The sequence below is a fragment of the Hoplias malabaricus genome, chromosome 17 (assembly GCF_029633855.1).
Source record: "Hoplias malabaricus isolate fHopMal1 chromosome 17, fHopMal1.hap1, whole genome shotgun sequence".
NCBI classification, from domain to species: Eukaryota; Metazoa; Chordata; class Actinopteri; order Characiformes; family Erythrinidae; genus Hoplias; species Hoplias malabaricus.
In genome coordinates this window covers 19704564-19727828 of record NC_089816.1, presented here as the reverse complement: position 1 = coordinate 19727828, position 23265 = coordinate 19704564, and the positions used below count along the sequence as shown (strand labels likewise).

At 41.9% G+C, this 23265-nt stretch overlaps 1 protein-coding gene across 1 annotated transcript; it reads left to right on the top strand.

The window, feature by feature from the left end:
• Positions 1–1533: 1533 nt before the first annotated feature.
• On the top strand, positions 1534–20680 carry clcf1 (cardiotrophin-like cytokine factor 1). Its single transcript, XM_066650009.1, has 5 exons — positions 1534–1593; positions 18672–18835; positions 19646–20005; positions 20045–20327; positions 20418–20680. The coding sequence occupies exons 1-5, from the start codon at positions 1578–1580 to the stop codon at positions 20678–20680; spliced, it is 1086 nt and encodes a 361-aa protein (XP_066506106.1). The 5' UTR covers positions 1534–1577.
• Positions 20681–23265: the final 2585 nt, after the last annotated feature.

The following is a 23265-nucleotide window of genomic DNA, read 5'->3' as shown; positions in this document are numbered from 1 at the left end:
CCACGCAGCAGGATGTATGTGAGTGACGGTGAAGGTGTGGAGTGGAAACATGACTAATCACTTTGTCTATAAAGGTAAATACCAGAGACATGAGACATAAAAAACTCACACTGTCCCTTTAAACTCTCCTAGCAGTTCCTAAATCAGACAGGGGTCTAACCCTGCTGGCGTGTCTACGAATACTGACCAACAGTGGTTTACAGATAACACTACATGTTCAAAAGTTTGTAGACATTAATGTGTCTTCTGAAACAGTCAGGATTAACAGGAAATCCATCCCCATTTGGCAGCCACTCCTCAGGAATACTTTACACTAGATATTGGAACAGTACTGGAAGGATATGATGACATTCAGCCACATAAACCTTAGTGAGATCAGGTACTGGTATCGGACTGGTATCACAAACAGCACTCCTCATCCCAAAGGTACTTGAGAGTGCTCTATCACTTCAGAGAACACAGTTCTACTGTTCCAGACTTCTACTAGAAGGGGTTTCTTTGACTGGTGAATATTTTTTAAATAAATAGATCACTTTACAACTGTTCAATTTATAATCCCACCAGCCAGCGCTTTGCACTGGGTAAGATGACTACACTCATGGGCAACTGAATGCAGTCAGATTAAACACAGAGACTAAATGCAGTGAGATTAAACACAGAAAGACTATACACAGTGAGATTAAACACAGAGGTTAAACACAGATTAAACACAGAGAGATTAAAGGCAGTGAGATTAAACACAGAAAGACTAAACACAGTGAGATTAAACACAGAGAGATTAAAGGCAGTGAGATTAAACACAGAGATTAAAGGCAGTGAGATTAAATGCTCTGAGACTAAACACTGTGAGACTTAATGCAGTAAAGTTAAACATATTGAAATTAAACACAGTGAGATTAATTGCAGTGAAAATAAAAACAGAATTAAAACCCTGAGTATTAACAGGCAGAGTAAATGTAGTCAGATTATACACAATGAGATTAAACGCAGTGAGACTTAACAAAGTCAGACTAAATGCAGTGAGATTAAACACAGTCTGAATAAATGAAGTGAGATTAATAGCTGTGCAGCAGATGATGGATTATGTAGCTGATTATAATCCCCCTCGGCACTTTGTGGTTTCAGACTCGTGGCTGCGCTCAGCTTCTGTCTCCACAAAGTTTTAATACGATGAGGAGAGAATGAAAGAGGGGAAGAGAGAGAGCAGGAAAGAATGGAGAAATGACAGGAGAGGAGGAGGAGGAGGAGGAGGAGGAGGAGGAGAAGAGAGGGAAAAGAGGAGGAGGAGGAGGGGCTGCCCTGCTTATAAAACCACTTCACTCTCTCCCACTCTCACTCACTCATTCGCTCACTCACTTCCACTCACGAAAGTGGCGTGTGTCAGAATCGTCTTCATCCTCATCCTCGCCCTCACCTTCGTCCTCATCCTCATCCTCATCCTCACACCTGGAGCACCTGAAACACCTGGAAACACCTGGCTCAGGAGACTAGAGCTTAACCGCTGGAGTTTGAATCTCTACAGGAGCTTAAGTTTAAGCTCAAGTGAACTTCTGAGTTCTTACGAGAAACCGAGTAGAATGGAACGCGGTGAAGGTAAGAGCCCAATTTCATCAAAACACAGGACTTCATCCACACACAACTTCACCAACACATGACACTGTTTCTGTTTCATTTTTATTTTCTGTTTAAAGAGCAATGGTATTACGGTCAGATACTGAAACTAGTCAACTACAGAATACTGACTAAACAAACAGAATCTGAACAAATGCTGACTAAAGAAATAGTGATATAATAACCACTGACTGAACAAATACCGACTGAAAAACTAGCACTGGGTCAAAAAATGACTGAACAAATGCTGAATAAACAAATACAGACAGAACAAATACCGTATAAATCACTTTTAAAGATTATATTCTAAAACATCCTCAGGTCTTTTGAATAAAGTCATCTTCTCGTGGTTTTTGATTGGGAATTTATGAATTAAAAATAAATAAATGTGCTCTTCTTTTGAAAGTTTTTATTTGAAACTAATTAAATCTTTTACATGGATCATGAACTATTCATTTATTTACTTATTTGCTTATTTACTGATTGATTGAACCATTTTGTTCACAGCTCAGAACAGAGACAAATCAAATTTGAACTCATCACTTCTTTACAGTTCTCCAAGGTGTTTCTGGTTCTGTGTAAAACCCTCTGTTCACCGTGAACCTGCTGCAGAATTTCCCCCAGCTCCTAATTCTCTTTGTGTAATGTGGTTCTGGTTCTGTTCTGCTGCTCGGCCCAGCAGGTTGGTTCAGAGTGTTAAAAGAGGTTTAAGAGAAGAACCTCAGGTTTGGTTCTTAACGAATTTAGCGCAGGTTCTCCGTCATAAACAGAACTTTTAAACCAGATAGAAACGGTTCTGTGAGTGTTCCTTTTTCTATAAAGTGTCTCTGAATTTAATGAAGGACTCGGAACCATTTTTAGAACTGTGTATGTTCTAAGATGTTCCACTACACGCTCAAAAATAAGGGTTCTTTAATGCATGTTCAGCCAAGGCAGATGTTACACATGGAGCCATGTTATTTAGCTTTAATGCTAACTTGTTTTTTGTGAAATGAAATAGTATCTTAAATTGATGGAGAAAATGTTGTATTTGGTTCTGCGTGTAAACATTTTGAAAACAGTTCTACGTCTGAATTATACAGCGTTCTGCTTTTGTATGGAACAATGCTGAATAGAACCATTTTCAAAAAGGTTTTGTATTGAACCACAGCTGTTACCTTAGAACCCTTAGGAATCTTAGGTTTGTTTTTTACGCTCAAACTGATTTGATTATTTTATTATTTTAAAATTTTGATTTCACATTAAGGGTATTTTAATACTTTGAAATCAAGAGTCTGTAAACTCCTCCTCTCTTCTCTGACACCCACCACCACCACAACAACCATTTTAATAATAAGCTGTGTGTAAAACTGCTGTCATTTGTGTGCATCGGTGGTTCTGGGCAGGGTCTAATGTTCTATGGTTTTATCTTGTACTTTAAGGTTCCACTATTTTTAGAACCTTTAGTGCTGTGTAGAACCATTTCTGCTAAAAGCGCATGTCACTTTAAAAATGCTTTAGTTTTAATTATTTAAAAAGTGAAGTTCCTTTTCATTTCTCGACATTAAATATATATATATATATATATATATATATATATATTATATAAAATATGTAACTGTTTTTTAATGTTAAGTTATGGATAACATAAATACTCATTAATAATTGATTTCAATGGTTCTAATCAACCCATTTTGATTAGTTTGAGTTTGTACTTGTTGAAAGATTTTTATTTTCAGCCACTGCAGCGTTTTACTAAGTCCACAATGAACACTTTTCAAACTTTTTCACGTTTCTAACATCTCATGATATAGCTGAGGTTTATTAACCCTCTACTAACCCTGTATTGACCCTACATCAGACAGTAATAACTGAGTAGCAGGCCTGTGGTATAAAGGGTTAATGGTGGTTCTGTTGTAATGGCAGCAGTGGGCAAACACATGAGAATAATTCAGGCCTTTGTTTATGATTGTGGTTGATACTTAATACAGGGTTTGATCAGCGCTAAATAAGCCTCTTTGTATGGAAAGCTGTGTTTAAATCTGCATATATACGGTTCTCTATTAAACCCTGATTATTGTTCTAGATCAGTACAGCTCTGATACAGTCTAGAGACCTGGTCAGTGTGTATGGACAGTCATTTCTACTGAAGTGTACGGCTGTCATCACGTTTCATGTTCTTTGATCCTTTTGACCCATCAAACAATGCTGTACATTAAAGGGGAACTGCATGGATTCTTTCAGAATCAGCTTAATCAAATGTTTATGATGTAAACAGTGATACTGAGAGTGGCTTTGGGTTGGTTCCGTGGGAAATGCTCAGTTTCCAGAGTCAGAATCACTCACAGTAGTGTGAATGGAACCAGACGTCCTCCTCTAAAAGCCCTGATGGTTAGCAATGAACAGTGGTCAATAGTAGTTGACAAATGTCCACTATTCTCCATCATTAGTGTCAACCCTCTGTATAAAGCTCTAGAAATTTGCCAGAGTTGTTGAGGAGGAACTCAAATGCAGACTATGATGTAGAGACAGACGCCTGGTTCCATTCACCAACACTGAAGAGAAATCTGAGTCTCTACGACTGATCACTTTACACCAAAACAACTCTGAATTATGCAGAAATGCTGATAAATCAGTGATATTCCCCTTTAAAGGAACACAAACACACACACACACACACACAGGCTTATACACACCTTGTGTGGGGGCTGAATGGAGGTCAAAGATCGAGGGTCACCCATGTCTTGTTAACTGACACTGATATGGGAAAGTACATGATTCATGTTAGTCACACACACACACACACACACACATACATACACATACACACACACAGAGAGCACCTGTCCTCTGGGAAGCGTGTCTGTGAAAAGGAGGATGAGAGTGTGACGAAATGATGCGATTTACACTAAAACAGAGCAGTTTACTACACACACACACACACTTCCTCTGTCCCTCTCTCTCTTTCTCTTCACTGCTTTCATATTTCCTTCTCTTTTAAAGGGCCCACAACATGGACGAGAAACATAAACGAATACAAAAACATTTTTATTTTAATTAAAGAGTATCTAGTGTGTATTAAAGTACTGTAAGTGTGTAATAAGCTCTGTCCAGTGGGAGTTAAGAGGTCGTGGTTCAGTTTCAGCCTCCAGTCTGAGGGAGGCGCTGCAGTTTTACAGTGAATTTATTTTCAGTGCAGTCTCTTTTTTGCGCCGCAGCATTAGTGTCATTATTTGTATTTTGATTTTGTTAAAGTGCTCCTCCATTTATCGATTAGCAAAAACACTCCCCTCTGCTCAGAACTACATGTGTGGAAGTTATTTTCAAAATGAAAGTCCCCGAATGTCTTAGGTATAAATGCTAGAGAGCTTCATACGCCTCCCTTCACTCTGCACAGATCTGTGAATGTGAAATTAGAAAGCTCCGCCCTGAGCTGAGGGGATTGGTTCCTCAGGTGTGTGAGGTATGAAACCCTGTCTGTCTGAATCCGTGTTTCTGAGATCTGTTTGAACCACTGCAGCGGGGCAACACACGCACATACACACACACACTAATCAGATTAAAAACCACACACACACATGCTAACAGCACTAAACACCATTATAAACATACTTGCTACCAAGACTACATGCCACCACACACACACACACACACTGAGTTGTTATATTAAGACAGAATGTTTGCAGTATTTTGTGTAATTTATTTTCCTGAAAGAGAAAGCAGCTTAGACCTTGATACAGACACCACGCCAGCTGCAGAGTGAAGACTTCAGAGATCTGTGCGTTTTTATCCTCTCAGTTTAACTTTTTTTCTACAGAGTCAGGAAGATGTACTAAAACAAGCATCACACACACAAACACACACACACACACACACACTTAATCCATCATAGTAAGAAACATGTTGAGATTCACGCGTGTGGTTTTGAGGGCTGTTATTAGCCGCTCTCTGTGATCTGTACATTAGCATTTATACCCACGCAAATCTGCAGTCAAAGAAACAAAGAGTGAAGTAGGAGAACAGAGGAGGAAAAGAAAGCAGGAGGGTGGAGAGTTTGTATAACAGAGGTAGAGCATAGCTCGAAGCTTTAAAGCAAGAGATAAATGGAGAGATGGAGTGATATAGAGGAAAAGAAGAGGCGAGAGAGAGAGACAGAGAGAGAGGGTTAATGCAGGCCAGATTCCCTCTAAAGGGGGAGAGAGAGAGAGAGAGAGCACAGGGGAATGATATAAAATGAGTTGGTCACGGTTTGAACAGTTACACATGCTGTTTACATTTTTCCCAAATTAACATGGCCCCTTGCTTTACCAACTCCCTCCCCTCTCCCTCCCCCTTCTCTCTCTATCTCTCTCTCTCTCTCTTTCACTTTTTTTAAATCACTCACCCTTACTTTCTTTCTCCATCTCTCTCCCTGCCCTCTCTCTGTGCCTCTCTCTCTCTCTCTCTCTCTCTCTCTCTCTCTCTCTCTCTCTCTCTTTCTCTCTGTTTATTGTGATGAGAGGGGCCGTGTCAGGAGTTAATAGAAACTCGAGTGCGGAGGATGGAAAAAAGTGGGAGAACGGAGAGGGGGTAGAAGGGTAGATAATTAAAAAAAGGAAGAGAGGGAAAAGAAAGGTAATTAGAGAGGTAAACGGACCTGAGAGAGAGAGAGAGAGAGAGAGTGAGTAGAGGAGAGAAAGAAAATTTATCCAAAAGCAGTAAAAAGAAGGAAAGGGAAAACAGAAATAAAGCAGCAGTGAGAGAGAGAGAGAGAGAGAGAGAGAGATAAAGGATGGGCCTTATCTGGAGAAGAACTGAAGGGAAAGAGAAGGATGCAGTAGAATGAGGGGCGTGAGAGGTTGAGGGGTGAAGAGAGAGAGAGAGAGAGAGAGAAAGAGAGAGAGAGAGAGAGAGAGAGAAGCCAAACCTATCACAACTTAGTTTTTGTTCAGAAAATTTAAAAGTATTTGCAATAAAAAAAAAAGTCAGTGTCAACATTGATTCCAGCCCCTGTGAATAATTCGGCTGGAAGAGGCCGGGGGCAAATGTTATGGCAATGCCCCAGAGTAGGGTAACTCACAGATAGAGAGGTTAAAAAGTTTGAAAAGCTGATGCATATCAGAGTTAACCATCAGTGCAGCTGGAGACAGGATTTATAAAAAGCTTCTTAATACATCACAATTAATATTATAATCTAGAGCACGAATCCTTATCTAATATCTTCAGTCTGACTCCTCCGTGTCTCTCAGAGGGAGACCCAGCTCAGACCCCACTGTGGATGCCGTAATCCCCGGAGGATGAAGGCCCTTATATAAAATGGCAGTGTATTCATGTGTGACCTCTGAACATCCTCTTGTTCACTTTGAATGGTCTCTCCATCTCTGACCCTTTCTGACACAGTGGAGCTGCTGTGAATTGTGAACAATGACCAGAACAAACCGCCTGCACATACTCAGCGCAGACGCAGACGTTGCAGCCGGGCCACAGAGGAAGTGTAGTCAAGAGACATCCAAAAAGTGCTGCTGCAGGGGGGCACTGCACATCACGTCAGTGTGAAAAAAATCAAGCTTTTTGGAGCTTTTTGGGATCGTGTGTTTCTGAATCTGTGCATGTGGAACTCATGGACACAGAGGACTGTGTGTACTGATTTTCTCTCAGTGTATTAAAGCAACAATAGGCAGTATTTCTGCCTTAAAATTACAGCTTCAAAATAATAGTGATGCTCCACTGGGCTTTAATTGAAAGAATAGAGTTTGCGTTGTTGCTAATCTGAGCTCACAACTGAAGAAACTACACTTTGTATCTGCTGGATGAGGGTAGGAAGTCACCCCCTGTGTTGCACTCTTGAGTTCAGCACAGTGCTGTAAAATCTAATTAAACACTGCAACTGTAGGGGGAGCCCAGGACTAAAATATTAAATCTTACCTAGTGTTGCTTTAAAGTGCCCCCCTCAAAAAAAACCTTGACAGACAGGAGGAAGTGGTCAACTACAGGCGTACTTTGCAGAGAAGGTTGCCACGGAGACATGAGAATGTGACCAGAAGCACTTTTTACTGGAAACTGTTTATGTGTATTGTGCCCCTCCCTCCCCAACGTGTCTGGTACCTGATACACAACGGCAGTGTGTGCAGCATGTTACTCTCTCTGTGTGTGCTCTACACACTGGTGTGTGTGTGTTGAGTTAGTGAAGGAATGCACGTTTGATTGAGTGCAGACTGCACATAAATCTCCACTTTAACTGTACACAGACACTCACAACACCGACCCTGACCCCAGCTTTCCCTTCCACACACACACACACACACACACACAAGGCTCTTTGTGCACAGACTTGACCAGCCCGTCATATGGCCCATATAACATTATTTGATGTGTTATGAAATATGTAGCACATTTTATGATATTGCATCATGAAGCTGAAGGTATTGTCAAAGCTCATCTGTTTAACGTTAATGCCACAACAACAACAAATCAGGCAGAGAGTAAAAGTATATCTGTGTGTGTGTGTGTGTGTGTGTGTGTGTGTGAGAGAGAGAGAGAGAGAGAGAGAGAGAGAGAGAGAAAGAGAGAGAGCGAGAGCGAGAGCATAACTTATTGATCTGCCCGTTTGACATCACATCATTGCTGCCAGCTGTCGGCTCAGACACAAATCCAACTCAAATCCTGTCTAATAAAGCGCTTTGTTATCCGATGGCTCTCTGAAGGAATAGACTTCAGAGGTTACATAAACACGCCACAGAGCTCTCTTTTAACCCGACATCAAAACTACGGTGTTTACGACACACTCTGCCACAATGAAGCGGCCGAACCCGAGGGCCCCGGGTTTACAGGAATTTACATCATCACGGTCAGCTGCATATCACATCAACACAATTCTGGCCAAAATGAGTAAACTCAAACACAACTGAGCTGATGTGATAATGTTTATGTGTCTGAAACCAATTACACACAGGAATCAAATGTAAATTCTAAGTTTTTATTCCATGATTCGGAATTTTGTCTCCTGGCTGAGATACAGTTTCATATTTCTCCGTTTAGGACATGGCTCCTCTTCTGACGTTTGGGACACAGCTGCTTTAGGACAGAGCTCCTCTAGGACCTTTAGAATAGAGCTCCTCTAGGACACAGCTCCTTTAGGACAGAGCTCCTCTAGGACATTAAGGACAGAGCTCCTCATTGGATGTTTAGGACAGAGCTCCTCTATGATTAATGATAGAGCTCCTTTAGGACAGAACTCCTCTAGGACATTTAGAATAGAGCTCCTTTAGGACAGAGCTCCTCTAGGACATTTAGGATAGAGCTCCTTTAGGACAGAGCTCCTCTAGGATGTTTAGGATAGAGCTCCTTTAGGAGAGAGCTCCTTTAGACCAGAGCTCCTCTAGGACATTTAGGATAGAGCTCCTTTAGATCAGAGCTCCTCTAGGACGTTTAGGATAGAGCTCCAGTCTGTGTTCATCTTTCCACTGTGAGAAGACCAGCTCAACACTGTGGGTCTGAAAGGCTACACAGAGAATAGGAAATAGACACAAAAGGGCAAAACCAAACAAAGAAGCTGTCAGTGTGCCCACAACATTGAACTGACCGCCCCAGAACCCTGACCTCAGTGTCACCGAATGTGTGTAGGATTAGTGTGATCAGGTGAAACAGAGAACACAACAAAGAACTTTGTAGGTGTGGAAATGTACCTGGAAAACGAGTCTCTTGAAAAGAAGGAATGCTATAGTAAAGATAAAGGTGTGTGTGTGTCTGTGTGTGTGTGTTTGTGTGCGTGTGTGTGTGTGTGTGTGTGTGTGTGTGTGAGAGAGAGAGAGAGAGAGAGAGAGAGAGTGGGTGTGTGTGTAAAACTTTTCCACTCTGGTTCTTGTTGCTCATCAAAGCAGTGACTATAAGTCTAGGATAATTACAGTGACCTGAAGTCATGAGAAGGTGTGTTAGTGTGTGTGGGGGGATTGATGTGCATGTTATATGTGTTCTCTGTGTGTGTGTGTGTGAATGAAGTACCCATTTAAGACATGGCAAGTGTTTTGACGTACTCTGAAGTGATTTTGCTCAGTCCTTGGCAGGTGAGAAGGGGGTGAGGAAGAGAAGGAGTGAGGGAAGAAAGGAGGAGGAGAGGAACACTAAACTGCCGAGGCTAATCGAGGTTAATAAGCTGCTGTTATTTTGGCTGCAGGCAAAAAAGAGATAAACCACTTCAAACAGAGTGGAGAGAAAAAGAGGTGCGCACTCAGGAGGAGGAATAAAAACAACCTGAAGAACTAGACAGACAGAGAAAAGGGCGAGAGAGGGGGAGAGAGCCAGAGAAAGACAGCAAAAAGATGGCAAGAGAGTGACAGAGAGAAATGAGAGAATATTGAGAGAAAAGCATAAAAGATTCAAAAATGAGGGGAAAAAGAATGAAAGAGAAAAAGAAAAGAGAGATGTGTATAATAACAATGGAGAATATAGAACAGTTGAGAATGTATGAGAAATAGAGGGAAGTGAAGCAGAAGAGAAAGATGTGTGAGGGGTAAAGGAGTGGCTGGGTGGGCGAGGGAGTGACGGAGAGCTCATAGAGGAGATTAAAGGAGAGGAAAAAGGGAGAAGGAGGAGGAGGAGTGCCTATTTCACACCTGCTGAAGACTCAACGCCTCAAACAAGTAATTACACATCTCCACCATGTCGTCCTTTACTGCCTGACAAAAGACACACACACAAGAGGGAGGGAGTGTGTGTATGTGTGTGTGCGATGTTTGTGTTGTAGGACACATTGAGTCTCTCTCTCTCTCTCTCTCTCTCTTTCTCTGTGATTCTCTTTGTAATCTCTCTCTCTCTCTTTCACCCCCCCCCCTTCTCTCTGAGTACTGTCGGACCCTCTCTGAACTTTAAAGGATCATTTGCTGCCATTTTCACTGTGTGCGCCTGCCTTGAGGAGGCTTAAAAGGGTTCACACACACACACACACACACTCATTCTGTCACCAGATTAAGACCACTGACAAGTGAAGGAATAATGTGGGATGTACTGGAAAACATGTCGAGTCAATGGAGGGCCCACCCTCGCAGTTTTTTCTGCTTCGTCTTCAGAGGTTTTGTCGAGTCCATCCCTCAAAGGGTCCCAGCTGTTTTGGCAGTGGGAGGGGGACCTGCACTGTGTTACTCTTGTGGTTTTAATGTTATGGCTGGCAGGTGATTTTGCACATGCAGTGCAAACGTCAGAGAACTTTTATTTTATTTCCAGTAAAAGGACATTTCCCAGCTCTTCCCAGTTTCTTCTCAGAAGACTTGCTTTCAGTGTTTTAGATAAATCAAGACACACACCAGTCCTAGGAGAGGGTTGAACTTTGCTGTGAGGGTTTGATGGCAGCCATGAGAGGTAATTTGCTGGTGTTGATGGTTAGTTCGATAACACTAACATTGTTCAAAGGAACTGGAGGGTGTTCTGTGTCTTAGGAGAACACAGTTTCACTGTTCCACAGCGTGAGGCTGGGGGGATTTATACTGCTCTCGCCATTGGGCACTGACCACAGTGTGATTCGCAAGTCAGAACATTTCTGAGAATATCTGGAAACAAAATGAACACACACACACACACACTGTCATCATAAACATTCATCATAAACACTCAGAGAAGCAAACTCTCATCACGTAAGGCATGTAAACAGTGAACTGGCGTTAAGACAAAGATATCAAACCCCAACACTGACACGTACAAACACACTGCCTCCACACACACAGGACCACACACACACACACACACATTCGATCAAGGGGGATTATGATTTTGTGAGGCCTCTGGAAACAACAGTAACTGTAGCCCCCGCAGATTCAGACATGAAAACTGAGATTAAAGGAACACTATGTAGTATTTCTACTTTAAAATTACAGCCTTTATATGATTGTGATATTCCATGGAGCTGTAAAATGGAGAATAAAGTCTCTGTTGCGTCTATGCCAGGTCCTCTGCTGATTTACTGCACTAAGCAACTTCTGAATCACGGGGCGGGGGACTCTCGTGAGAAATGGGTAACGCTTAACAGCACATAGCTCACAGGTGGATGGTTGCCTTGCTAAAAGTAGAATTTAGCCCGTTATTCCCGGATATTATACGGCAGAGAGGGCAAGGAGGAGAGAGAGAGAGAGTGAGCAGCCGTACAAGAGTTAATACTGGACTGAATTTAGAGAACAGTAGAGTGAGCTGAAACAGACCTGAGGACACGAGCTGGAGCAGTAAGCACGAGCTGGAGCAGTAAGTATCTGTTTCCCTATTTCCATGTGTTGCTGTGTTAGTGATAGTTTTGTTGATGAAAGTGTTAGAATCAGATTGTGAGAGGCACTGAGCAGTAAATGGTTTGCAGGTGCTAACTTTAGCTGGATTAGCTCACTTTTTACCATTAGACATCGATTTTGGTAATAAGTGCTTTTTTCTCCGGTTGCTGTCTGGATTAAACGACTGATGTTACACTTTGTGTCAGTGGAACCCACGCTTTGTTGCGGACAGGGTTATAATCCGGTTCTGAGAGTTACTGATGAACGTGAGCGAGGGCTAGCGCCTGCTAACTTTAGCCGGATTAACTCAGTTTTTAGCATTGGACATAGATTCTGGTATTAAGTGTTTTACTGTCAGTTGCTGTGGTTAAAACGGCTAGAGAACCGCCAATGTTACACTTCATGGTTGTAATAAAACGGTCCAGTGTGTACTGAGAGCAATATATGGGTTTTATCATGTAGTCAACGTTATTTTATTTGATTCACACATTCCCCCAGCTTAACACCAACTGGAGCCCCAGAGCCGTACACTACTATTGTAAACATCACTCAGTGAGTGAGAGAGTAAAAGAGAGAGAGATGTGTGTGTGTGTTTGGCTGTGTGAGAGAGAGACAAGGAGAGTGTGCGCAAGTTGTGTTTAAATGATTTCACGACAGTACTGTAAACGTGAATTGTACATTGTATTCCTTTAAACAATATTTTACATTTAACAGATGTTCACTCTGAAACAGAACGGATAGAACAGTTATAGTAGTCACTTCAATAGCACTTTGTCATTTATACATCAATAAGGAATGAGTTAACAGGGTCATCTCTCATTCTCAGAGTCACTGGTCAGATGTTGGGTTCCATAGACTCACAATGTGTCTGTGGCAGTAGAATCATCGTCTACGGGCATAAGGTTTTTCCAGATTTTCTCTCCTTATTTTCATTCTGTAGTGGAGTATGGACCGGATAACGAGATGAAAAGTCAAATGAAGAAATGAAAAGTTTTGAATTAAAACTTTTTCATTCTGACCAGGACCTTCTGTCTGCGACCGAATTAACATTCCACAAACCGCGGGGGGGGCAAAGACCCTGCAGCCCCCCCACACACACGCACGCACATAAGATCTAACATCAAAAGACGGACCAGGACACCTGGCCCCGACACCCCTTCCTCCCTTCGGAAATTTAAAGATAATGAACTTTATGATGCTCTTAAGGAACAGGACATCAAACAAAGAGGGGAGTTATAAGCGTTTATGACAGTGACGCCTAAGGGTTATTATCGCTTGCAGGGACCAACAAATGGTTAACAGGAGTGACCTCGGTTTGAACTCCCGTTGACTCATCCACACCGAACCACCGGCATGGACCAACATCGACCCCAGGTGGACGTTTGCGAAATCACGTCTCGCCTAAGGCCGTCTAAACACATGATGGACTTAATAAAATTTTAATAAGTATGTCTATGCAATATGTATAAATGTCACTCTCTGTGTCCTCAGATGAACGTCCACCTTCTAATGAAATGATGTGTATTACGGTTTCTATCATGAAAGGAAGTTTCTGTTTCTGATTAGAAAAACGAATTAATACCTTCTAAAAACAATATTGTGAATGGGACGTAAACACAACATACCCAAGATGAAATCTTATGTAAATGTTTGATATTAATGATCCAGGACGCTCATTGTTGTATATTACTAACATGTATAAGAAATTTCTATACGCGAAATTTCTATTCCTTCTGTGTGAATCTCTGATTCAAACCTCCCCCCTCTTCTCTCTTTCGGGAGAGTCACGTGAGCCTCGGACTCGCCACCCAATCGAAGAAAGGACACCTCCCAATAGGGCGTGACCGCGCTGGCTTTGAAAAGAAGTTCAGCTCGGCACATCAGTTCAGTTCAGAGTGTGCAGTTCAGAGAGCAGTTCGCCCGTGCAGTGCAGTGCAGCTCAGCGGTTCAGCTCAGAAGATCGGAAGCTCAACTCGCTCTTTTTCTCTCTGACTCTTAACTTCGTTTCCGCTCTGAACGCCTGCACGCGTTCTCTTTGTTTTTCTTCAAGCTCCAAACCTCTCCAAGCGAGACGTTTTCTCCTCCTCACGACGACGAACAAAGAAGAACCTTAAAAGACTTCACTAAAGCTCACGAGACGTCTTGAATTAGCTAGAGTAGGAAGCCTTACTAATACGTCGAGTGATTTGAATATCTTCTTTTCTTTTAATCGTGTTTATGTTTTATCGCCCAATCTAAGTTTAATCTCACGACTGATCAAAGCAGGTGAACTTATTCATGGCCAGAGTAAGAAACACCGCCGAGATAGAAGAAAGTCGTAGAATAAGTAAGTCTATTGAATCGATTTTCAGTTCTGGATCTGCAGTAACTAGCGAAACTTTTCGTCCAAAACGTCCATATGGTTGGACACTCCTGCTCAGGACAGTAAGCCAAAGAGAGGATCCTGCCGCCTGCGTCATCACGCTCCGAGTACGCCTGAGGCGACTCAACCGACGAAGAAAGACCTCCACGCTGACTCAGCCTGGAAACTTCCGCGGGAGAACCGCGAAACCAAGTGAGACGCCTTCACTCCCAGGACCTCAGAGAGCCTCTGTACTCAACGAGTGGTGAGAATCGACGAAAAAGTAAGCTAAACCTACGCATTCCCAGAGCTGAAAATTGAATTAAGTTTCTTGATAAATTTTATACGTTAATTAAACTTTATTTAGCGACCCATTAGTCATAAGCCATAGTACCTAGCTTATCTTTAAAGTCGAATCGGTTTCCCCTGCGTTGATGCCGTGAGATTTCAAGATTACGCTATGTTAAATAAATATCCTTCTTCTTTTATTAATAAACATCTTCATTATTTGAAATCACAGTGTATACAGTTTGTTCATTAAAATCTCTGAAAATCCTGAAGAACTCACTTAGCTTGACTATTATTCATTCTCAAACTAATTAATAACGTTTTAATTGTTTAAGCCAATTATAAACTTTAATTGCTATCCTTAGTCAAATAATCAGTAATTATAAGAGCTTGAATAAGGTCAACGCTATAAACACAATATATAAATATATATATTAAATATATATTCACATAGGTATCACGGTGTATAAAAAAAAAACAACATACACTACAATTCAAACCTAACTGAGTCGTGATGCAGAAGCAGAAGTTGTCCTCTAAAAACAAGAAGCGTAAATGCTACTCTTCCGTCTGAACAGCAACACCAGGCTCCCACGAGTCTGCTGTAATAACACAGACCAGAAAACCAGCCTCGGGACACATTTCATTTCTTCAGTCATTTATATGTTATTTATTCATTTGGCTGATGTTTACATCTGCTGCGGAGCGTCTCCAGTGTTTTCGGCCACCTTGGACCTTGTGGTCAGAGGACCCCTAGACTGCCTGGCCTAGAGTGCCCCTGGGCACTGGCCCCAATTGCCTGCTCAATAATCATACACACACACACACACACACACTAAACAGGCCAGAAATTCATGCTTCAGGTTTCTACACTGAATTATGAATAAGATTTGCATTGATTACAGCAGTGGTTCCCAAAGTGTGGGTCAGTTGGGTGGGGGTGGGGTTGGGGGCAGCAAGGCAAATGAGATTCATAATGCACATCACTTGTAATAGTTCCATTGCACTTTTGTATTAATTACATTCATTCATTCAGCCATTGTCTTTAACCCTTATCCAGTTCAGGGCAGTGATGGGTGCGGAGTCTACCCGGATTAACTGGGCACACACACCCTTTGACCATGTTCTAAAACCTCAGGCCTGAACCATGGGAAAACTGAGCTCGGATTTTATTCACTGCTCTCTATCGAACTCCAAATGCTTTTCACATGCAAACAATGCATTCTGAGAATGTGTTGCTAGCTATGACCTTAAAAATGGAATCAGAGCAGCGTTCCCTTCACTGGCAGCATGGTCCTGTTGGCCAGCGGAGGATCGTTTTGATCGATTTTGAGGGGGTCTGCCTCCGTCAGGGGAGAAATTAAAGGAACAATGCTGGGGAGATCATAACTCTGTGCAGCTTCCTGCGTCTCTTTTTTTTTCTGCCCGCAGTGTTTTCAGTTGCTTAAGTCGCGCAAAACAATTCCACATGGCTGACACCCATGAACAGCACACAGTAGTGGAGCTCATTACTTTCTCACAGAACACACGAACATGTGCCGGAATGGAGCCGCAGTCCACAAACAAATTCATGAAATTTAAATAAACTCAGCTGAAAATGTTTTCTCGCGTTTCACTTCGGCACTGTGCGAAAAATGAAGCTGATCACTATCTCCCTAAACGCCACCTATGGTCAATATAGAGTAATGTCATCAGATCAGTCGATGACCACTATTATCAGCAGGCTATTGATACAGCATTAAAGTAGAATTCCACCCTTATTTCCAAATTTCTATATAATTAAATGGTTAAGATGTTGGCAGAGAAACTGGATGTGGTTTCGGTGAGAAATGCTCCATTCTGTTGAATTTTACAATATTGCTTTTGATGTTACGACAGCTTTTTGGTAATAAAATATACTTTTTAATACATGCAATTGTCCTTTAATCTGCTTTGAAGGAACTGTGTGTCTTCCATGTTCTACCCATGCAGCTGTGAGCACTGTTTGATTGTGTATTTCACATAAAGACAGCGTATTCTCGTGTGTTAGAGAATATTGAACCACAAAAAGGCCAGAGGTATGTTATCCTCACCGACAGGAATGAATGTCACGCTTGATTTAGAGCAATTATTAATCATTGTATTTGCGTTGTGCCTCGACACCCATAATGTTTTGTGTGTAATGGAACAGAAATTTGCCCGTAGCAGCTGATTGTCTGCCAAATCCTTCATCACACACCGGTTTCAGTGTTCAGTGGAAGAGAAAATCCTTCTTTACACGCTGTCTGGCAAAAGAATAGGGACAGTCCTTTGTTTTTAGACGTTTCCTTCAGGGAACTTGATTTTCACTTTTACTTTTATGTTAAGTAAACGAATACCTGTATTTTACTGAGACAGAACCACCATGCACTGGAGCTTTGGGTGTGTTTTTCCGTTTGGTTTCAAACTAGTCATCTCTAGTTATCTTCCTCTGTATGATTACATCATGAGTCTTCTTTCCCAAACTACAGTTGAAACCACTTATTAAAACTATTTTTTTACTGATGGGATTTGGAAGCCGAGGGCTAACATCACAATAATGAGAGATATTCATGTAGACCTGTTTAAAACAACTTATTAAAATGATTAAGATGATATTTTGGGCACTGTGTTGTTGGAGGAATGTGGCTGTTGACCTGAGCTGGTAAAACACACTGAGTGCAGGCAAAAGGACACTGTTTGTTTTATGTTGTACACTCTTAAAAGTAAAGGTGCTATAAAATGTTCTTTGAGTGATGCCATAGAAGAATCACTTTGGTTCTGCAAAGAACCATTTTTACTGATGTGTTTAAATGGGTAAAGAACCTTGAGTTATGGATTTATAAACCTTTATAAGGTCATTCACTAATGCGCTTTTTAAACAAAATTGTTCTTTATGAAACCCAAAGTGGTTCTTCTATGGCATCACTTACAGAACCCTTTGTAGCACCTTTATTTTTAAGCATGTACTGTATAGATTGTCTTGGTTTGCATTTTATTCATTCTGAAAAAGTCATCACCAGTGAAGGTTCATCGCTGAACAAAAGTCTCCACTCTTCCCAGCAAGTCGTTAGAAAGCTGTCTTTGGCTCGGTGCATGTTTGGAGCGGAGCTGTAGTCAGTGCTGACTGAGTCACTGTCCACCCAAGAGTAAACACACTGTTCGTCTCGCGGTCGCTGCGTCTGATTTGATTGTTTTATTTGATCTGAGTGTTTTGAATTGTGACAGCTGCGATGGGATTTGCAGGAAATGGCTCTCACAAGAACGTCAACATTTTTGTTCCTCCTCTTTTCATGATGTGTTTTGATGGATGCTGCATTTTGGGCCAGGCTCTGTAAATTCCAAATGCACTTCTGAGAAATGATACATTCAGAGCCAAAATACAAACCACGTAATGGAGCAATAGTAAACAAAATCACCTTCATTAATGTCTTTGTGTTTGAACCTATGAACTTCACCCTTCAGCACTGATTCATGAATACAGGAGGCGAACTCACTAGCTTCTAACAAATCACAGGCCGTTATAATCCATTATAATAGTCTCTCATCGCACACAAACTCAACTGTCTGATCAGAGAGTGGCAATTAGACCAATGACACTTCTGTGGAATTTGCTTGAATGGTTTCAGGGTCATTCAGAACATCTATCAACAGCCAGTTTGCTGGTACGGACCATGGCTGTAAAGGCTGAAACGGGGCCAAATGATACGAGAAAAATGGGAGGAGATGGGGTAGAGGGTATACACAGGGCTGAGAGGAGGAGTGTTGGCATGGTCCTACTCCCAAAATTATGTTATTACAGAACTTCAATTAATTTAATAAAAAGTACATTTTAAAAGTAAATATTAAGAATCATAAGAACACAAAGAATAGACTTCATGACGCTGCAGTAAATGATGGGACTTTCAGGTGGTTCTCGAACCGATGTGTCCTACATTTTGGGGTTGTGAGATGACATCAGTTGAGAACCTAAAGACCTAAGGACACTCAAAAAATGGGCAAGGAAAACACCCAGAGTGTCTGTTTTTGTCTCTATTACAGTTTTCATTCTTCCATTCAGTGAGAGCTCCACATTCTTTCAGACCCATTATGTTGAGCAGTTCTTCTCCCAGTGGAAGGATGAAAACTGTAATAGATCTGTGTTCAGATCTGAAGCGGTGGGCGTTTTTTTGTGAGACAGCAGACTGACCGCAGTAAATATACTTTCTTTCTGCCGTGTCCCCCTTCAGTCTCTCGGCTTCTCCTGCTGCTGCTGCTGCGGGCTGTGGTGGTGGGGTGTGTCCAGGTGCAGGACCATGCCGCGATGTTGTCCAGTGAGAGGACCACCATAGAGAGAACGTATGAGCTGACCAAGTACCTGGACCACCAGCTGAAAGAAATCAAAGACACTTACGTGAGTCCTGAGTTAGTGCACTTGTGGTTTTCTGTGTTTGTGTTTGTGTGTGTTTGTGCATGTGTGTGTGGTTTCTTTCCTCTCTTCCCTTGTCTCTTGTCATTGACTTTGTCTCTCCCTCATCCCCCAGCCCCCCCACCCCACACTAGTTTATATTCCTCTGTGGGGTATTTCCACTGTCGGTTTTACCACTGTCGCTAGATTCTCCTCAAATAAACTCAACCCTGAAGGAACCACATAAAGCATCTTTAAAGTTGTACAGTAAAACTGCTTTTTAGATTGAAATATACTTTTATTAACGTCAAGAACACACTATTACAACACAGTAAATGTTATATTCATTTTAATTTTAATAAATATATTCAATATATACCGCGACCCTGAAATGGAGAAGCGGAAAAGAAAATGAATGAATATTCAATATATATGAATAGTATTAAAATGTTTTATTTATTACAACTCTTTATTTTGCTATAAAAGTAACAATTTCAAACATTCAGAAAAAGTGACAGAAATGTGTAGACATTTGCTTATTTAGTAGACAACAGCAAATATAAACAATTAAAACATGCTGAGTCATTGCGTAAACAAGTCATGATTATCACGATATTGATTTTTACAATCGTTTTAAAGAATATGACTATGATATGATAAGGCACAGCTCTAATCTACATCCAGGATAGGGTTAGATACTGGTAAACATGATTTCAAACTTTTGAATGGTAATGGAATGTGAAAAATTAGGAAATTGTGGAGTTATGTAAGGTATCTCTCTCTCTCTCTCTCTCTCTCTCTCTCTCTCTCTCTCAGCTGTCGTATCTCGGTCCTCCCTTCAGCGACCCGGGTTTCTCTCCACCACGTCCAAACATCTCATTTCTGTCGGTTCCGAGTGCTGCGACGCGCGTGGACCTGTGGCGAGGACTGGAGAACGGTGTTCGCCTGGCGCAGAACCAGCGGGCGTACAGTGTCCTGCTGAGCGCTGTGAGGGAGCTGGCCCGGTCCACGCTGTGTCCATACCTCCAGAGCTCACTGTTGCACTTCTGCTCTGGCCTAAGCGGCCTGCTGGGCTCCATCTCGGGCCTCATGAATGCCCTCGGATACACCCCACCCCTGCAGGGTAACGGAGTGTCCGCTCACAGGTACGGCCCACCCATGACTTTGCAGCAGAAGGTCAATCAGAAATACGGCCTTCCAGTGACCTCACAGCAGAGACTCCGCCAAAATGGCCCGGTTCCTCTGAGAGGCAACTTGTCCCGAATCACTGGCAACTTGACCGCATCTGGGACACCCAGAATCGATGCTGACAGAAAGAAGCAGAGAGACAGGGAAAGAGGGAGGAGAGGACGGCGAAGGGAGGGAGAGAGCTGGCCAGAAAGAGGAGAAGAAGAGGAAGAGAGGGATGAAGGTTTGGAAAGATGGGGTAGGAGAAGGAAGCTGCTGAGCTTTGCCAACGACCCAAAAAGTAGCAACAACAACAACGACATCCATGTGAGTTTTTTCAGCGACAAATACAACAACATCAACATCAGCCATGGCCACTTTCCCCTGGACACTGTCCAGCAGAGAGAAAGAGACATCGAAGCAGTGGAAGAGGAAGAACATAGGAGCGTCCCTCTCCTCTTTACCCCTCCATCCCTCCATCACCAGCGCTCAGGACGCTCCCTTCATCCTCCCTCCACACTCTCGCCCCTCCCACTCCCTCTCCTCTACTCCGACCCCGAGCGTCCGGCTCTGAACGACTTCACCAGGAAAGTGGAGGGGTTCTGGGTGCTCCGAGAGCTGCAGAGCTGGCTGTGGAGGTCCGCCAAAGACTTCACCAGACTCAAGAAACGCCTCCGAAACTGAGCAGATGAGCACTGGCCAAAGTTTGGAATCATTTTAAAAGCTTGGGGACACGTTTTATTGTCATTTTTGTATTTTATAGTTCAGTGATCACACTTTACAAGTGTGTGTAGACTTCAGTGAGGACAGAATGAAGCTAAAATGATCTACTGCATAAAGAAGCATGAGAAGTCCACTTAATTAAGATCCAGCCACAGTTTGAGGGTTTGGTTTTTCAGATTTTTATTTTTCAAACCATCCTTTGCTACCATCGCATGAATGTATCAGAACCACCTTTATGAAAATACCAATATAAAAATACAAGGTTGTGGTATGACAGGGTTAGTGGTAGTAAATCATTACCATTTCTAAATGTCCTCAAATGAAAAGTGGTTCCAAACTTTTGAGCAGTACTGTGTGTGAGGGGAAGTCTCTGTGCGGCGGTGCGTTCTCTCCAGGACGAGCCGGAAAGGTGGAAAACGTGGGAAACCGAAGGCCTGGTTGAGACGGAGATGAGACGCAGGATGTGAGCTGGAGTAAAGGACACAGGCCAGTCTTTGAGGGCGAGAGGCGACTCAGCAGTTTGGAGGAAGACGTGAATCACGCTGAGTCTGAAGTGGTGGAGAACGAGTGAATGGGAAAGAAAGGATGAAAGGGAGAGTAGAGAGATGGAAAAAAAGCTGGAGAGAAAGCTGGTGCTGTCTCATTAACTGACTCAGCAACTCGTCACTGGCAATCACCACAGTCTTTCCACTCCCACACACACCAGCTCACCAGCGGGTTTCCCATCATGCTGTCACGTTTGTGTGTGTGTGTGTGGTAACTGGCGCATTAACAGATCATCTAGTCTCTTCATTTTTTTTACAACAACCAGTGGAAAACCAGCATTCCAGAAACTCTCATTGTGAGATGGTCAGAAGTGTGTGTGTGCTTATTTTCATACACTTTCAGGACAAAAGCATCTCAAATTTAAAAAGAAAAAAAAAAACCCACAAAACAAAACAGTTCTTATTTTGCAACAAGCTCAGTTTAATTTTTTTTTTTAAATGCCCGAGTCCCATTTCCCCCCGAGGTCCGGTCTGACGTCTGGGTGGGTTCCTGTAACATAAACAGTCGTAACTCATTTACATGACATTTTTACATTTCCCGTTTTTACTTCATCTCCTAAATGTAAGTGACCTCTGTTCTGTTCGGCAACACAGTCGAGGCTACAACACCCCTTATATCTTCAGCGTGAATGGGCGTGGCTACACTGCCGCAGGTTTCTGTGATGTTTACAGCTTTGTGTTTGGACTTATGTGGACCATATGAATGGTGTGTGTTGGAAACTGTGTTTACAGACTGTTATCAAACTCATTTATTAAGGAAAAGGAAGTAAAGCTCTTCTTTTCTTTTTTTTGAGAATGTGTCCTTTAAAACAGATTGGAAACTGAGACTGTGGTTAAGTTTAGGGTTTGAAATTTAAGTGCATTTAAATAATACATGTGGGACAATATCCTCATGTTATATAAAGCAACCCAAATGTGTGTGTTTGTGTGTGTGTGTATTTGTGTGTACTACACTTTGATAAAACAGAGAAGTACATTCACAAAAGATCAAGACTTTTTCTCATGTACGAATGTGACATGTTTGTATTTTTCAATGTTTTTGTTTAAGATTCTGAAATATTTATTAAATGTTTTATTTATTTCTTGTTTGTTCGGTAAAGTTCTCTTGAATAAATCCTCCTCTAAACCCGTTGCTCTGTGGCAGTGCTGTTTGTGTGAGAGAGGTCTCGTTGCTGGAGGGAAGAGCAGGGGACTCGGAGGAGAGAGAGAGAGAGAGTTTTATTAGTCTGTCTAAATGAAATTTATGGCCACTCTTTCATCTAACACCACATCCTCTCATCCCTCGTTCCCTTCTCCTCAATCTCTCTCACGCCTCTCTGTTTCCCTCACACTCACCTACTGTCTCACTCTCTCTCTCTCTCTCTCTCTCTCTCTCACGCACACAGTGACCGTTTAACACTCCAATAAAAATACTATTCACATTAACTCAAAAATGTTTACAGAAGAATGAGAAATATTCATGTTTTTACATTAACTGTAGAATAAATAGATCACTTCAGCTGATCCAGTCCTAATAAAACATTCACACAGTATTAGCTTTCACACACATTCCTCCATTTCCATCACAGAATAGAATGCAATGAAGGTGTGTATCGTTTGTTGCGTCGACGCAAACACTTGAAAATAACAAACCGTTTATAATAATAATAATTCATTCATTCATTTATTGTCTGCAGGCCTTATCCAGTTCAGGGAGGAGGTGCCAGTCCTTCACAGGATGACACACATTCACTCAGACACACTTTTGAGTCTCCAATCCAATAGTAGTAATATTAATAATAATAATAATAATATTTTTAATTTATATAGCACCTTTCTCAAACTCAAGGACATTTTCCAAAAAAAAACCATGAAATCAATAAAGACAAATGCATGACTAATGCAGGATTAATCAAGGTAACAAAGAATGAAAATGTTGAGAGAAAGGTTTGAAGGAGGAAAGTGAGGAACAAAGATGGAGAGACTGTGGTAAGTGATTCCACAATTTTGAGGCCCGAAACT